At 48.9% G+C, this 18,503-nt stretch overlaps 1 protein-coding gene across 2 annotated transcripts in view; it reads left to right on the forward strand.

Moving 5' to 3' along the window:
* The first annotated feature begins 2,337 nt into the window (after window positions 1-2,337).
* irak1 (interleukin-1 receptor-associated kinase 1) overlaps window positions 2,338-18,503 on the forward strand; it is a 43,688-nt gene continuing 27,522 nt past the window's right edge. The window contains exons 1-2 of one of the 2 annotated variants that reach the window (XM_043680057.1): window positions 2,338-2,519; window positions 16,710-16,883. In XM_043680057.1, coding sequence (XP_043535992.1) covers window positions 2,408-2,519; window positions 16,710-16,883 — 286 coding nt within the window. In that variant the 5' untranslated portion in view covers window positions 2,338-2,407. The remainder of the gene's footprint in view (window positions 2,520-16,709; window positions 16,884-18,503) is intronic. The other variant, XM_043680058.1, reaches the window with a different exon arrangement.

The following is an 18,503-nucleotide window of genomic DNA, read 5'->3' on the forward strand; positions in this document are numbered from 1 at the left end:
GGGCATCAATATGGACTTCAGCAGCTTCCTCATTTCTCCTTCCCCCACCTCATCCTAGTTTCAAACTTCCAGCTCAGCACTGTCCCCATGACTTGTCCTACCTGCCTAGCTCCTTTTCCACCTATCCACTCCACCCTCTCCTCCCTGACCTATCACCTTCATCTCCTCCCCCACTCACCCATTGTACTCTATGCTACTCTCTCCCCACCCCCACCCTCCTCTAGCTTATCTCTCCACGCTTCAGGCTCTCTGCCTTTATTCCTGATGAAGGGCTTTTGCCCGAAACGTCGATTTTGCTGCTCATCGGATGCTGCCTGAACTGCTGTGCTCTTCCAGCATCACTGATCCAGACAATGAACATCCTGGCAGCTCTCGCTTCCCAAACAGGGTAACAATCCATGTCCTGACTCTCACTCTCAGTCTTGAACACAGTATCAGGACACTCCCCACCCCAATGCAATGCTGTGGAGCCTGCCTTGTCACAGCCACTCTTTTTCGGTTGAGAGGTTCAACCGGGGAAGACTATGTTCCCTCGGATGCAGACAAAGCATCCCATCGTCGTGGGGAGGAGCAAAGAAGTTTTGTTCAGAGACCAGCCTGGGTTTATCCCTTCTTTTCCCCCAAGATTGGCAAAAACAAAATGCTGGAAAAGCACAGCAAGAACCTGATGCCCGAAATGTCGATTTTCCTGCTCCTCGGATGCTGCCTGACCTCATGTGCTTTTCCAGCACCACTCTAATCTAGACTCCGATTTCCAGCATCTGCAGTCCTCACTTTTGCCTAAATAAAATGCAGCTGGCCTGATTGTGCCACACAGATCTGTGCTTAGTATTTACACAGCCCACTCTTTCAGCACTGACCCTCTGACAGTGCCAATCCCTCAGCACTGACCCTCTGTCAGAAGGTCAGTGCTGAGGGAGTAGGCACTGTAGGAGGGTCAGGGCTGAGGGAGTGCTGCACTGTCAGGGGGTCAGAAGGTCAGTGCTGAGGGAGTGGGCACTGTAGGAGGGACAGTGCTGAGGGAGTACCGCACTGTCAGAGGGAGTGGACACTGTCAGAAGGTCAGTGCTGAGGGAGTGCTGCTCTGTCAGAGGGTCAGTGCTGAGGGAGTGGCCACTGTCAGAACGTCAGTGCTGAGGGAGTGCTGCACTGTCAGAGGGTCAGACGGTCAGTGCTGAGGGAGTGGGCACTGTAGGAGGGACAGTGCTGAAGGAGTACTGCACTGTCAGAGAGTCAATGCTGAGGCAGTGCTGCACTGTCAGAGGGTCAGTGCTGAGGGAGTGGGCACTGTCAGAGGGTCAGTGCTGAGAGAGTGGGCACTGACAGAGGGTCAGTGCTGAGAGAGTGGGCACTGTCAGAGGGTCAGTGCTGAGAGAGTGGGCACTGTCGGAGGGTCAGTGCTGAGGGAGTGGGCACTGTCAGAGGGTCAGTGCTGAGGGAGTGCCACACTGTCAGAGGGTCAGTGCTGAGGGAGTGGACACTGTCGGAGGGTCAGTGCTGAGGGAGTGCCGCACTGTCGGAGGGTCGATGCTGAGGGAGGATTTTAAGACGTGCTCTGTAATGGGCTTCAAACGTGTTTGTGAAAGACGTGCTCTGTAATGGGCTTCAAACGTGTTTGTGAAGATTCTCAATCTCGGTAAAATAACTGAGTTAAAGTTACAAAACTCTTTGCCCGAGTTTCTTTTGGAACAAGTCAAAGGTCAAGTTAACGTGAACAGTCTGATTGATGGGGCAAGCAGCCAATCGCAAATAGCCCGCTTTACCCATGACCGAGCGTTAATAATGGGAGGCGGGTCGATGGTTCCACGCGGGATCCGAGCAATCTGACCAATCGAATCGCGAGCTAACCGTGGACGTCACCCGAAAGGGCGGCCGCTGTGGTTACGTCAGAGAATGGGAAGGGACGGCCAATTGCAAGGCGGGGAATAAGGAGCGTGGACACCCATGATGTGTAATATCCCTGGCCGACCAATCAACTCCAGGCTGCAGCCCGAGTGGCAGAGGATCTGATCAATGGCCGCGAGGGGACGCATGCGATTTGGACGGCGTGACTGACCAATTGAATGGCAGCGATGAAGCCGGGGGTGGGGTTGGGGATACGAGACCTCTCAAACCCATCTGGCTGGACCAATCCGTTCGCGGTCCCCTCCGCCGCGTGGCTGCGGTTTCGACCAACGGGAGCGAGGGCCACGTGGGTTCTTTCGGTTCGGTTCGGTTCGGATTGGAAGGTGGGTGGGGGGGGAAAAAAGCGGGGAAGGATTCGATTGGCGGGGCGGTCGTCCAATGGGAGGTGGCCGGACGGGGGCTGCCGTTGGAGACGCCAGTCGTGTGTCCGGGCGCCGGAGGGTGAGGAGCTCCGTCCGGTTTCCATAGGAACGGGGTCGCTGGCCCGGCTCGAGGGACGAAAATGTCCGAGTGGAGCTGGACCGCCGAGTACGCCTACAAGCTCCCCGCCGCCACCATGTGCGAATTCTGCTCGGTGATGGACTCGCTGGGCGGCGGCGACTGGAACCGCTTCGGTGAGAAACGGAGAGGGGGCGGGCGGGCGCGCGCGTGCGTGAAGAGAAAGACAGCGCACCCTTTAAGTGTTCAGTCATCGCGAGATTTGAGGAGCCGGCGCGGGAGCGGGCCATTCAGCCCCTCCAGCCCTGCTGGCCACCCCCATTCCAATGGCTGTTGGGCGGAATGAGGCCACTCGCCCTGCCCTCAGCCCCACATGCTTTGCTCAGCGACGCCGCTGTCTCCCTCAGTGAGCCCCCCCCCTCCCCAGGGCGGCGATTTTTCTTTCCAATTAAAAAAAAATTATTGGTTGTATTCCTGTCGGTTAGAATCTTAATGCCACTTGGGCACATGCTGGGCCAGTGCGACTCCAAGGTGGTCAGATGCGAGGTCGTCCACCTTTTTTTTGGTAGCGGGAAGCCAGATGGTGGCAGTTTGGAATCGTAGAATCCCTTCAGGGTGGCAGCGGGCCATTCGGCCCAACAAGTCAACGCCAACCCTCTGAAGATCATCCCACCCAGACCCATTCCATAAGACGTGGTAGAAGTTAGGTCATTCAGCCCTTCGGGTCTGCTCCACCATTGAATCACGGCTGATTTAAGCTTCTCCACCCCCATTCTCCCGCTTTCTTGCCTGTAACTCTTGATCACCTCGATACTCAAGAACCTATTAGCTCAGTCTTGAATATACTCCGTGACCTGTCCTCCACAGCCTCCTGTTTAGATACAAAACTGCAGATGCTGGAATCCAGTGTCGACAGGCAGGAGGCTGGCAGAACCCAGCAACCCAGACAGCATCAGGAGGTGGAGAAGTTGCTGTTTTGGGTGTTATTTGAAGAAGGTTTACATCCAAATTGTTGACTTCTCCACCTCCTGATGCTGCCTGGCTTGTTGTGTTCTTCTGGTCTCCTGTAGCAATGAATTCCATAGATACACCACTCTCTGGCTGAAGAAATTTCTCCTTATCTCCATTCTAAAAGGTCTTCCCTTTACTCTGTGGGTGTGCCTTTGGGTCCTGGTCTCTCCTACCAATGGGAACTTCTTGCCAACATCTACACTGACCAAGCCATCCAGTATTGTATGTTTCAATTAGGTCACCCCTCATCCTTTTAAACTCCATCGTGTATAGACCCAGAGACCTCCAATGTTCCTCATATGTTAAGCATTTCTTTCCTGGGAGCATTCTCATGAATCTTCTCTGAATGCTATCCCATCCCTGTAACTCTGCATTTCCCATGGCTAATCCACCTAACTTGCATGTCTTTGGACTGTCGGAGGAAACTGGGGCACCTGGTAAAACCCATGCAGACATGAGGAGAGCATGCAGACTTCACACAGCCTCTTGCCTGGGGCTGGAATTCCTTCACTCAGAGTTGTGAACCTGAGAAATTCTCTCCCATAGGAAGCTGTTGGGCCAGTCTGTTAGGTACGTTCAAGAGGGAGCTGGATGTGGCTTTTGCAGCTAAAGGTATCAAGGGGTATGGGAAGATACTGACTGGCCTACTCTTATTTGAAAGAGGGTTCCAAACATTGTTCCTGAACAGTTTGGGCTCTACTTCTCAGCGTGTAACTTAAGAAGCCGTTCCTCGATACTTTTGTATCGACGTCACTGCTGTCATTGGCAGCATATAAACTTTTCATTATACTCATATATGTCACAATCTAGGCTATTCTATTCTAGAACCCTGACTTCTCAAATCTCCAACTATTGGCAAAGCCACTTTTGGAATACTGAGTTCAGTCCTGGCCTCCCGGCAGCAGGAAAGATATTGTGAAACTGCAAAGGGTTCAGAAAAGATTTGCAAGGATGTTGGAAGGTTTGAGCTATGGGGACAGTCTGGGTCTATTTTCCCCAAAGTGTCAGAGGCTCTGAGAGGTTACCTTAGAGGTTTATGAAATCATGAGGGACATAGATCGGGTAAATGGGCAGCAAGGTGCTTTTCTGAGGAAGGGCTCATGCTCGAAACGTCGATTCTCCTGCTCCTTGGATGCTGCCTGACCTGCTGGGCTTTTCCAGCAACACATTTTCAGCCAAGGTGCTTTTCTCCCATGGTAGGGGAGACCAAAACTTGAAAGCATAGGTGAGGGGGAAAGATTTAAAAGGGACCTTATGGGCAAATTTTTCACACAGAGGGTGGTGCGTCTATGGAACGAGCTGCCAGAGGATTTGATGCATGCTGGTACAGTTACAACATTCTCAAGACATCTGGGTGGGTACATGAGTAGGAAGGTTTTAGAAGGATATAGGCCAAATGCTGGTAAATGGGACTAGATTTATTTAGGATATCTGGTTGGTTTGGAATGAAAGGTCTGTTTCCGTGCTATGCAGCTCTATAACTCTAGTGGAAATAGTTCATCTTCATCTCTGGCAGAAATTGCTAGAAAAGCTCAGCAGGTCTGGAAGCCTCTGTGGTAAGAAATCAGAGTTAATGTTTCAGGTCCAGTGACCCTTCCTCAGAATGGGTTTGATTTCTCTCCACAGTGGCTGGCAGACGTGCTGAGCTTTTCCAGCAATTTTTGTTTTTATTTCTGATTTTCAGCATCCAGTGTCCTTTTAGTTCTTATCTTTATCTACCCTGTCTTTAACAGTTAATATCTTCCAGACTTTGACCAGATTACTTCATAACCTTCTAAATACTTTGGGGGGGATAAAAAACAGGCTGAGTTTGTACTATCTGTCCCTGTAACTTAACCCCTGAAGTACTGTTCTTGTAAAATAATCCTGTACTCGCAAGGTCAGTGCATCTTTTCCAAGGTATCACCGATTTATTGTTGTTATTCATGGTGCTCTGAGTGGGGTCTAACTAGAATAAAAGAATGAACTGGGTTGGTGCAGATTGGAGGAGAAAGTGAGGTCTGCAGATGCTGGAGATCAAAGTTGAAACTTTATTGCTGGAACAGCACAGCAGGCTGGTAATCCTTTATTCCCCCAGCCCCCCCCCCCAAACAAAAGCTGGTTTGGCATAGCTGTGATGTAGCATCTGCCCCCTTACACTCCAGGTATGTATCCCATTCGGGGAAAAAAAACATTGCTAGAAAAGCTTTGCAGATCTGGCTGCATCTGTGGATCAAAGTCAGTGTTGACGTTTCAAGTCCAGTAACTCTTTCTCAGTACTGATGGTGACTAGGAAAGCGTTTCTTACCCAGAAGATAAGGTGAAGGGAGTGGGTAAAAACTAAAGTGGGCGGCACGGTGGCACAGTGGTTAGCACTGCTGCCTCGCAGCGCCAGAGACCCGGGTTCAATTCCCGCCTCAGGCGACTGACTGTGTGGAGTTTGCACGTTCTCCCCGTGTCTACGTGGTGCTCCGGTTTCCTCCCACAATCCAAAGATGTGCAGGTCAGGTGAATTGGCCTTGCTAAATTGCCTGTAGTGTTAGGTAAGGGGCAAATGTAGGGGTATGGGTGGGTTGCGCTTCGGCGGGTCGGTGTGGACTTGTTGGGCCGAAGGGCCTGTTTCCACACTGTAATGTAATCTAATGTGAAAATGATAGGCGGAAACAGAGCCCGAAGACAGAAGAGCAGATGGATTGACAAAGGAGTGGGTGATGATCGGCCTGGGAGAAGTGGGGACTGTTAGTGGCTTTAAAAAAAGGATTATGGGTTGTCTGTAATAGCAGACTATTTGCTAACAAGGCCTGGTGTGTGGGGGTTGGGGCAGGGGCAGGGACATGGGAGAAGCTCAAGCCCTAAAGATGCTGAACTCTGTGTTGAGTCCAGAAAGTTGTAGGGCCCCTGAGTGGGAAATGAGGTGCTGTTCTTCCAGCTTGTGCTGAGCTTCGCTGGAGCACTGCAGCAAGTCTGAGACAGAGATGTTGGCCCGGGAATTATCACTTTCTAGCTCTTTGTTGCCAGCAAGCCAGTGAGACAATCCTGCCTAACTTTTCTCCCTTCTCTTTCTGGGCTGCTGCTCCTCGGATGCTGCCTGAACTGCTGTGCTCTTCCAGCACTACTAATCCAAAATCTGGTTTCCAGCATCTGCAGTCATTGTTTTTACCCTCTGTCTCCACCTAGCCTCTCCTCTTATCCCCCTCCCCGACCTGTTGTCATCAAATTAATATCACTGTTTCCTGGATGCTGTTTTACCAGACCTGCTGAGTTTCTCCAGCAATTTTTTGGTTTTGTTTCAGGTTTCCATTATCCGAAGTTCTTTGTGTTTTTTCCAGCACCCTATTAGCTGCCTTGAGTATTTTCTGCAACTGTTTGTGGGTTTTTGAAGAGCGATGCATCTCCAGTTTAATTTGAAAGGGGAGAAGGACATTGAAGGAAAGTTTTTGTTCATATTTTCTAGCTCCAGAAACCCTAGCATGCCAATTGATTAAAATATATGTGCGCTGTAGTTGGTGTGCATAATAATCTACATATTTCAGATCATTTCAAATTTTAAATCTATATGCAGCAAATCTATTTGCCCGGTCATTTCTGCATATTGCATGGATGTACAAATAATCTTTATCTGTAAATTAATCTTTATGTCCTATAATTAGATGCAAAGTAGTATTGATCGTGCAATTATCTGTTAAATAACATCATATGGTGCAAACAGGTGTGAAGCAATTATGTATGGAATTACTTTTATATATAGTAATTAGGTGTGAAATTACCTTTACATAGTTTGCGTTTTATTGCCAGTGCAGTTGAGGTTTTAATCCATTTAAATAATTTAAAAGGTTTTGACACAGAAGAAGGCAGAGAATAGAGGGAGATGGATAATCTGCAGACCAATGGGATTAGTTCACAGTAGCATCATGGTCGGCATCGTGGCCTGTTCCGGTGCTGGACCGTTCGATGTGAAGAATTAACTTGAATATTGTGTGTAGTATTTTACCTGCAAATTAATTTAAATTGTGCAATGAACTCTTGTCCCATGATGTCATAGAATCATAGAGGCACACAGCACAGAAACAGACCCTTTGGTCCAACTTGTCTGTACTGACCAGATATCCAAATTAATCTAGTCCCATTTGCTAGCATTTGGTCCATTTCCCTCTAAACCCTTCCTATTCATGTACTCCTCCAGATGCCTTTCAAGTGTAATTGTACCAACCTTCACAATTTCCTCTGGCAGGTTATTCCATACATTCACCACTCTGTGTGGAAATCTTTGTAAATCTTTACCCTCTTGCTGTCATTATGAAAAGTACTTTTAAAATGTTGATATAAACATGGTGTAACGTTTCATGTAAGTGCATGAATTACAAAAGCTGCCTGATCAATGAGATCATAAGAAATAGGAACAGGAGTAGGCTGTTCAGCCCTTTCACCCTGTTCCTCAATTCAATAGGATCATGGCTGATCCAGCATTCCTCCTGTCCACCTTTTCTGCCCTTTCCCTATAACCTTTAGATTCTTGACCAGTAGATGGATCAATCTGTCTCATCCTTTACGGGTGGCATGGTGGCTCAGTGGTTAGCACTGCTGCCTCACAACGCTAGGGACCCAGGCTCGATTCCTGCCTCGGGTGACTGTCTGTGGAGTTTGCACGTTCTCCCCGTGTCTGCATCAGTTTCTTCCCACAGTCCAAAGATGTGCAGGTCAGGTGAATTGGCCATGCTAAATTGCCCATAGTGTTAGGTGGCTTAGTCAGGGGTAAATATAGTGTAGGAGACTGGGTCTGGGTGGGTTACTCTTCAGAGGGTCGGTGTGGACTTGTTGGGCCGAAGGGCATGTTTCCATGCTGAAGGGAATCTAATCTTAAATACACACAAGGATTCTGCCGCCACAGCTCTCTTATTCAAGGCTATGGGGATGGGATGGATAAAAGGCATTAGTGTTTGGGTTAGCGAGGTATGGCCCAAATGCTGGCATATACCAACTGGATTAGTTTAGACTATCTGGTTGACATGGATGAGTTGGAGCTATGACCCTTATGTTCAATCAGCCATTATGTTATTGAAAGGCAGAGCAGGCAGGAAGGGCTGAACGGTCTACTGCAACCCCTATGCTCCTTTGCCTAGGGGCTTGTCACAGTGCATGTTAGTCGTTTTCCACACCGTGAGATCTTGCAATGTGTGACTGCATGGTCTGTGTTTTCACGTTGTTGGAACGACAGGGTTGCACTGTGTCCCCACCAGGCTCTGGCCACTTTGCTACAAACTGACTCCCATTCCTGTCGCACCAACTGGTCGAATGTCGACTGAGTGGAGCTCGGTGCCGCCACTGCACCAACTGTAGCTCACTGCAACCATCCAGTGTCGCCATGGGTGATGGCTATTGTCCATGCCTCATCCGCCTGTGAACTGAGCAGCTTGTTTGGCCACATTAGAGAGTGGTTCAGAGCTAACCGTGTTGCTGTAGAGTCTGGAGTCCAGATATAAACCAGACTGGGTAAAGACGGCAGGGTTCCTTCCCGAGGGGGACGTGAGTGAACTAGATTGGCTTCTGTAACAATCGACGATTATTGTCATGGTCACTCATTGAGACAAGCTCTCAACTTCTGATTGATTAATCGATTTTAAATTCCACCAGGGCCTGTGTTCCCCAGATTAGTCTCGGTCTCTGGGTGATGAGTTCAGTGCCACTACAACACAAGCTACCCCTGTTTCACCCATGCAGCCTGGAAGGAAATGGGTTGTCACGACAGATGCTACTGCCTACAAAAATATACTGTCCCACTTCCTCCTCAATTCACGCTGTCTGCCATTTTAAGGGGACGAATCAGATTGTGTTTTAAAATCCAGGTCTGAAGGACTAAGGGGCACCCATCCCCATTCTCTTTTCTGACGACTTGGCTTAGGCTAGCAGTCTGCCAGCTGCAGTCTCATGTGGTGTAGGGACACCTCACAGTGCTGTGAGGGAGGGAGGGAGTCCCAGAGCTTTGCTTTCACCCAGCGATACTAAGGACAGCAGCCGGTATTAGTCCCAGCCAATGGGTGAGTGTGTGCGTGCCCGTATGTTGGACTTGGAGGGGAACTTGCAGCTGTTGACATTCCTATATGTCTGCTGCCTCTCATCCTTCCAGGAGGTAGAGGTGTTGGGTTGGGAAGATGCTGTCTGAGGAAACTTGGCGAGTCGCTGCAGTGCGACTTATAGATAGGACACACTGCTCCCAACTGAGTGTCAGTGATGGAGGGAGTGAGTGTTGAAGGTGGGGGTTAGTGTGTGAATGGGGTGGGAATTGCAGCTTTGTCCCTGGATAGTGTCGAGCTTCTCAAGTAGTGTTGCAGCTGCACCCATCCAGGCAAGTGGGGAGTATTCCATCACACTCCTGACTTGTACCTTGTCGATGGTGGGGTAGGCTCTGGGAGGGAGAGCCAGGAGGGGAGTTACTCGCTGCAGGATTCCCAGTCTCTGGCCTGCTCTTGTGGTCAAAGAATTGATGTGAACTGAGCAGCTTGTTTGGCCACATTAGAGAGTGGCTTGTACCTTGTCGAATGTGGGGTAGGCTCTGGGAGGGAGAGCCAGGAGGGGAGTTACTCGCTGCAGGATTCCCAGTCTCTGGCCTGCTCTTGTGGTCAAAGAATTGAGATGGCTGGGTCCAGTTCAGTTTCTGTGATTGGTAACCCCCAGGATGTTGATGGTAGAGAGGCGGTTGCAGTGTGACACTTGATTGCTATGAACGTTTCTTGCCACTGACCACCCCAAGGTTTTGAATACTTCCATTGTGTCCCTGACAAAAGCTTGATTTAACACTGAAGGTGTGGTCTGGCTCAGCACAGAATACTTGCAGTCACGCCCCACTGAGTAACTATTGACATCCCAACATTCCACAAATGTTTCTGGTTGCCAGACCATTGCATCAGTGTGTCTGTTACTCCGAGAGTGCTCAGCCTCTGGAACTCTCCGCCACAGAAAGCAATTGAGACCAAAACTTTGAATGTCTTCAAAGAAAGAGTTAGGTATAGTTTTCAAGGCCAGAGGAATCCAAGGGTACGGGGAGAAAGTGAGACCAGAAGACTGAGGTAGGTAATCAGCTGTGTCGAGAGTCTGGTGCTGGGAAAGCACAGCAGGTCAGGCAGCATCCGAGCGCCAGGAGAATCCACGTTTCAGGCAGAAGCCCTTCATCAGCTGCGATCGTTTTGAATGCTGGAGCAGGCTCAAAGGGCCGGGTGAGCTTTTTCTATTTTCCACAGCCCCTTCCTCCAACCCTGAGTCAGATGTAACTCCTTTTGGGAAACGTTCAATGTTTTATCCTGGCAGAGAGGTCCCCGAAATCAGCCCCCTCTGGCAGAAGGCATTTCTCCTCATTCCTGCCCGAAATGGCCCAATCTGTATCCTCAGACTGTAACCCTTGGGGTTTGGACTCTCTGGTCATCGGGAACATCCTTTCCCTAACTTGGCCCTGTTACAATTCAGTAGCTTTCTGTGAGAACTCTCGCTCCTCCTCATTCTTCTCCACTCCACTGAATAAACGTGTCCTTCAGGGCTGTCCTTGTCTGGCCTACATGTGACTCCAGACCCACAGCGATGTGGTGCCTCTTCCCTGTCCTCTGGGCAGTTGGCCCAGACAGCAACACCTGTGAACAAATAAACAAGCCCTGCTTACAAACGCTTTGTACTGAACCTGTCAACCGTCCAGATCCATCTGTAACTCTGAGCTCTGCGATCACAAGTATATAGGCCCTTCAATACTTTGCTGATGAAAGTAATGTATCATCTACAATCGTCCTGCTGTCCTGCCCTAGGCCCATAGACTCCAAGGGCTCCTCCGAGATTGTGAGGTTTCCTGCCTCTACTCCCCTTCCAGGTAGGCAGAAGTGGGTACTGCAGATGCTGGAAATCAGAGTCTAGGTTAGATTGGTGCTGGAAAAGCACAGCAGTTCAGGCAGTGTCCAAGAAGCAGGAAAATCGATGTTTCAGGCAAAAGCCCTTCAACAGGAATGCCAGATAGGGCATCCCACACCCTTGGCCATCCTCTGGGTGAAAAAGTTATTCTACAAATCCCCTGTGGACCCCATCCCTTTGACCTTGCCCATTGTTATTCACCCTCCAGCTAAGAGGGAGCAGCGGACTCCAGTTCACCCAGTCCACATCCCTCATCATCTTGTACACCTCCATCAGGTCCCTGCTCTATCCATGTAAATAAGACACTGCTTTTCTGTACTTCCTGCCATCGTGGGTAAGTTCACATTTTCCCACAATATAATCCATCTGCCCTTTCACACAAAACCAGAAAGACCTGCGGGTGCTGGAAATCAGAAACAAAAACAGAAATTGCTGGAAAAGCTCAGCAGGTCTGGCCACCTGTGCAGAGAGAAATCAGAGTTAATATTTCTCTGCAATTTACTTTCCTCCCTGTCTTTGTATTGTCGGCTGGTTTAACAGCAGTAACTCACATCCGTTCTTCCAGGTCATGCATAAAGATTGCCTCAGCATTAATCCCTATGACATGCCACCCGTCACATCTTGTCAGTCCAAGAGTGACTCATTTTCGGCTGATCTGTTTCCTGCTAACTGAACCAATCCTCTGCTCGGGCTAATATGCCACAGTCTACACTGTGCGCTCTTAACTTCTGTAGTTGCCTTTCATGTGGCCCCATAGTTCAGCTTGTAAAGGGTAAAATATTAGAAATGTACGCTAGGTTTAATAAGAGGCTAATATGCGCTTTAACATGTTGCTTAACGCTTTTTGTGTAACCATGATTCATTCCGCTAAATCATGTTTTCCTGCCCCACCAGTGTGATGCGTCAGCAGTTCCCATTACCCTGTACATGTGAATTTTTCCTTTTTAATATTTGAAAAGAGGACGTGGTGTTTGGAAGCCATCACCAGGCCCTTTGCCTGATGAGTTAAAATGGTGGAGCCTCCAATCCACTGTCTGCCCTGTGTGGCATCATTACGTCCTCAGAGATTGCTTATGTTAATTGCTGATTTGCAGCACCCTGTGTGTGTGTGTGTGTGTGTTGGGGGGGGGGGTCAGGAGTTTTAGCAGATGACACAGCCTGCTGTGAATGTGGTGAGCATTGTTCAGTTGTATGGAAAGCTTGTGGTGAAAACAAGGTAAACCTCACCTCTTCAACTGGTCGTGTTGATAGTAATCTGATCTGATAAGTGCTTATGTCACAGACTTCCCCAGTGACTCCCCGACTCAGCAGCGTGGAGCTGCTGTTGTGCAAGCTTACAGGCCCCTGCTTCACAACCTCATCAACTTTGTTGGTGATCAGTGAGCTTGCAGGAAGCAGCTTTGAAGTCTCTGGGTTAGCAGAGTAGGGCAGGTTCTTGAGTATCCTGATTACCATTCAACAATAGACATGCGTACGCACATTTTGGAAAGACTTATCAGGGCAGGACTTATACACTTAATAATAAGGTCCTGGTGAGTGTTGCTGAAGAAAGTGCTCTTAGGGTTCGTACTTCCTTGAAGATGGAGTTGCAGGAAGACGGTGGTGAGAAAGGTGTTTGGCACACTTACCTTTATTGGTCAGTGCATTGAGTATAGGAGTCAGCGATCATGTTGTGGTGAGGCCACTTTGGAACACTGCATTCAATTCTGGTCTCCCAGCTTAAGGAAGAATGTTGTAAAACTTGAAAGGGTTCAGAAAAGATTTACAAGGATGTTGATGGGGTTGGAAGATTTGAACTGTAGGGAGAGGCTGAATAGGCTGGGGCTGTTTTCCCTGGAGTGTTGGAGGCTGAGGGGTGACCTTATAGAGGTTTATAAAATCATGAGGGGCATGGATAGGGTGAATAGTCAGCTCTTTATTTTTCCTCAGGATAGGGGAATCCAGAACTAGAGGGCATAGGTTTGAGGTGAGAAGGGGAAAGATTTAAAAGGGACCTGAGGGACAACATTTTCACACAGAGGGTGTTGCGTGTATAGAATGAGCTGCCAGAAGAAGCGGTGGGGGCTGGTACAATGACAGCATTTAAAAGGCATCTGGATGGGGACGTGAAAAGGAAGGGTTTAGGGGGATATGGGCCAAATGCTGGGAAATGGAACTAGATTAATTTAGGATCTCTGGTCGGCACGGAAAAGTTGGATCAAAGAGTCAGTTTCCCTGCTGTACAGCTGTCCGACCCTATTAGGCTCGCTCGAGGGGAATCTGCCTGAGTTGTGAACCCTTTGCAGTCGAACAGTCCACAGGGCTCTTCGGTGAAACCTGGCAGCTCAGGTGAGGTGGCTGGACCTGGAGGTTAATCGTGTGCCTGCTGACTCAGTACGTATTTTGGGGATTGGGTGGGGAGTGCAGCCGTGTTAATGCCAACGGAACTTTCATCTTGACTGGCATTGCTTGACCACTGGCATCTCTTTTTAACAAAGAGCCATTTGTTGGAAAAGATTGATACCAATTGAAGCTGCCTTGGAAGGCTTAAGAGAGTTCACGGCAAAGTTGCATTTTTCAACAATCTGCCTTCAGCATCAGGTCAGGAAGGGGCTCAGCCATGACTGGATTCTCACTACAGGTATCCTGTTATGAATTCAGAACGATGTAACACTGAACAAACCAGATTCGAGGACAAAATCTGACTTGACAAATCGCACGATTAAGTTTTGTGGTTGGTCACTGAAACATACTCACACTGTTCTTTAACAACAGAACATAAGTTCGTTTTACGAAAGGAAGAAAAAAAAACAAGCTGGGAGGAGACATTTAGAAAGATGTTCCCTCACACACCCAGACAGACGCAGACGCGCATACATGAAGTGGGAAATGTGTGACAACAGCCAAGAGCATGGTGGGATGGTTCAGTGAGGAGGTAATGAGAGCACACTGGAGAGTTTAAGCAGGCAGATGGGCTGGAGATGGTGACAGACTCGGGTGATATTATAGAGCTCATCCCAGTGATGGTCACAGGTCACATCAGTCAGCAAGGTTCAGCATGGTCTGACCTCCGGCTCGAGCATGATGCTGGGATGAGTAAGTGGCTAGGAAACGAAACGAAGGCAAAATGGTTTAACTGCAGTCTGGGAGAAGCAAGGCTGATTCTCAAACAGTACAGCACGATACAGGCCCTTTGACACACGATGCTGTGCTGACTGTTTATCCTTCTCTTAAGAGCAGACGAACCGACATACCCTTCTTAGTACCATCTTCCACGTGCCTATCTAAGAATAGTTTAAATGTCCCTCGTGTCTGATTCTACTACCACTGCCAGCAGTGCATTCCACACACCCACCACTCTGTGTAAAGAAACTACCTCTGCCATCTCCCCTAAACCACCTCCAATTATCTTAAAATTATGCCCCCTCGTGATAGACATTTCCACTCTGGAAAAAAGTCCCTGGCTATCCATTCTATGCCTCTCATCATCTTGTAACCTCTATCAAGTCACCTCTCATCCTTCTTCGCTCCAATGAGAAAAGTCCTAGCTCCCTCAACCTTTCTTCAAAAGACATGCCCTCCAGTCCAGGCAGCATCCTGGTAAATTTCCTCTGCACCCTCCCTAATGCTTCCACATCCTTCCTATAATGAGGCAATCAGAACTGAACGCAATATTCCAAGTATGGTCTAACCAGAGCTCTATAGAGCTGCAGCATAACCTCACAGCTCTTAAACTCAATTCTTGCTGCTGCTGAAAGCCAACACACCATACGCCTTCTTAGCAACGTTATCAACCTAGGTGGCACCTTTGAGGGATCTATGGACATGGTCCCCCAAGATTCCTCTGTTCCTCCACACTGCCAAGAATCCTGCCTTTAACCCTGTAATCTGTATTCAAATTCGACCTTCCAAAGTGAATGACTTCACACTTTTCCGAGTTGAGCACCATCTGCCACTTATCAACCCAGCTCTGCATCCTCTCAATGTCTCGTTGCAACCTAAAACAGCCCTCCACACTATCCACAACTCCACCAAACTTCATGTCATTGGCAAACTTACGAACCCACCCTTCCACCTCCTCATCCAAGTCATTTATAAAAATCGCAAAGAGCAGAGGTCCCAAAACCGATCCCTACAGGCGACCATTGGTCACCGAGCTCCAGGCTGAATACTTTCCGTCTCCCGCCACCCTCTGTCTTCTATGGGCCAGCCATTTCTGTATCCAGACAGACAGGTTTCCTATATCCCATGCTTCCCTACTTTCTGAATGAGCCTACCATGGGGAACCTTATCAAATGCCATGCTAAAATCCACGTACACCACTTCCACTGCTCTACTTCCATCAGCATGTTTTGTCACATTCTCAAGAGTCCAGTAAGGTTTGAGGCATGACCTGCCCCTCTCAAAGCCATGCTGACTATCTGTAATCAAACTAAGGATTTATGATTATTTGGAAAACCCAATCTCTCAGAATCCTCTCCAATACTTTGCCCATCATTGGCATAAGACTGATTTGTCTGTTATTCCCAGTATTATCCTTATTCTTTTCTTGAACAACGGAATAACATTTGCCACCCTCCAATCATCTGGCACGACTCCAGTGGACAGTGAGGATGCAAAGATCATCACCAAAGGTGCAGCAATCTCTTCCCACGCTTCCTGTAGTAACCGAGGGTATATCCTGTCTGGCCCAGGGGCTGTATCTATCCTTACCTTTTTCAAAAGTTTCAGCACATCTGCCTTCCTAACATCAACCTGTTCAAGCAGATCAGTCTGCTTGATGCTGTCCTTCAAAACGTCAAGGTCTGCCTAAGTTGTGAATACTGAAGCAAAGTATTCATTAAGGATTCTGTGTATAAACCCGCTGTAAGAAACAATCATCAAAAGCCATAAAGGCAAGGCAGGTTAGACTTGGGGGAGTTTGGCTTTTGTGAGCTGAAGTCCAGCTCAACAATGGTTCTGTGCTGTTATTTGCAGGTGTGTTCTGTCTTGAGGTGGTTTTGTTTTTGTTAAATCACTGAGACCTAGCTCACTCCTTATCTGTGTGTGAGAATTGTCAGGAATTTGAACCTTTGACTGACCTTTCCTCCTTACCCCTGCACACCTTTCCCCATTGAGAGAGTATCCTGCAGCAAGCTGGCCCCTGCCTCCAGCCCTAGGAGTGTTTCAGGGCAGTGGGAATAATCCTTTACCACAATCATTGTTCCTTCAGCAGCTTAAGGCTCGATCATTAATGCCACCAAAGTCATCAACTTTGATTTTTTATGTAACGATGTACATCATGTCCACATTAAGTGATCAGACTATAATGTGGGAGCACATTGGGCAATCGAATAGCCTGTGGCAGCGCTTCCTGTAGCTGCGTTAAGAGTTACCAGAGAATCCGAATTCAGAATCATTTTGAGGTGTTTCACTGGGGGTATGTTTGGTCCCTCACTTGCTCTGGGCAAGATGAGTTAAACTATAAAAGGGGAATGACTTGGTGTTGCCCTCCCTCCCCTCCTTTTCAGCCTCCTCCCTTGTCAGTGACATGACTGAACTTCGATTGCTGGAGAGCACAGGCAAACCCGGTCGGACACAGAATGTCATGTGGTACTGGATGAACCGTAATGGGACTGTGGGAGATCTGCTGCACATTCTCACCAGTCTAAACCTCGGGCGAGCCAGGGACATCATCCTGTCAGGTATGTTTCCCATTACCCCTCAGCCATTTGTTACTCATCAGTGCTTATTCAGCAGGGTGTGGGTCTCTGTGCACTGTCCCTGTCTATTTGGCAGGGTGTGGGTCTCTGTGCACTGTCCCTGTTTATCTGCCTACAGTTAGCTGCATTCTTGTTCTTATACCTTTGCAAGGGCAACGTTGGAGCAGGTGGAGGCCTTTTGGCCCATTGACTGTGGTCTATCATTCAAGGAAATCACAGCTTTGTGTCTCCTCAATGTCGTTTCATGAAAGTGGTTCACTGCTTTCTGTTTTAGTTGTTGATACAAGTTAAACTCAGTCACTGCTCTTAGCAACTAAAGACTTTTCGTGTGCACGTGAGGCTCACCAAACACGTGGCTGTTTGCTTCTGTACTGAATGTTTTCCTGGTACAGGTTGCGAGAAGCCATAGCATCAGTGGCCTGTGTCTCCGACTCTCACCGACTGCCTCGTGCATCTCTGATATTGTTAACCAACCTGTTTGGCCGTGCTATCGGTACTGCCTCGGTGGGGAGTAGCCCCTGGAGTGTGGTGGGACTTGAACAACAGGACATTATACTGCACCACATGTTCTCCCTCACAGAAAAGCCCAACACCCCGTCATCTCGGATATGCATTATCATCCGTGGGCACAGCCCCGTCCCGTTCTGATGGTTCCCTGTCAGCTCATGGGGATTATGGGTCGCGCCTTTGAGAATACTGTGGTGCTGCTGATTTGCAAGGCTTCGGGAGCTAACTATTTCTTTCCCTCTGCTCTGACGAGCTGCCGTGGGTGATTAACTCCTTGAACAGTTCGAGGCTTTCCTTCGAGTCATTGAGGTCAGCGCTCCAGGCTGTGCAAATTTCTGCCACCCAACCTAGCATCAGCAGTTCGAGCTCCAACTTTGCGTGATATTCCTGGATGTGTTCTGTCTGCTGGAGCTGATTGCGTGTCCCGATCGCGTCTGTGTGGCGCGATTCCTCTTTAGATATTTTTCCACCAGCCTGCCCAGACACCCAACGGCACACCTCTGGAGCAGGTGGGAACCGAGCCCGGGCCTCCCTGCCCGGAGGTAGAGTCACTGCCACACCTCACAGGCACTCCTGTGATTTTCCTCGATGCATGGGCTGCTTACTGGCAAGAAACATTCACCCCCCCCCCCAGTGTCAGGCCGTGAGAATTCTACCGAGAGAGAATCTAACCATTGCACCCTTGTCAAAGGTTTTCACCACCGTAGGTGAATTGGAGGTCTAGATGCAGCTGTGTGGAGGCTTGGCGTGACTCCACCTGGGGTAGGGTGTGCCATTCTGACCTCCTTCCCGAAGGGAGGACTTGTGATAGGGAAGGTAACAAAGGTCCATCAGACAGACAACTGGGATGGCGAGACCGTGCTAGCGGAGGGAAGTGAGAAACTGCGCTTGTATTCTCGGGAGAATTTCCACAACAGAGAAGTGATCTCACTGAAGAGTGCAAGCTCCTCACGGGGGCCTGCCAAGGTAGATTCACAAAGGATCTTGCCCCTGGGTTGGAGCGATGGGACCTGCAGCCAAGGGGGCACAGACTCTGAATAAGAGATCAGCTGTTTTAGACCGAGATGAGAGCGTTTTCTCGGGGATTGGGGAATT

This window comes from Chiloscyllium plagiosum, chromosome 39, assembly GCF_004010195.1.
Source record: "Chiloscyllium plagiosum isolate BGI_BamShark_2017 chromosome 39, ASM401019v2, whole genome shotgun sequence".
NCBI lineage: Eukaryota > Metazoa > Chordata > Chondrichthyes > Orectolobiformes > Hemiscylliidae > Chiloscyllium > Chiloscyllium plagiosum.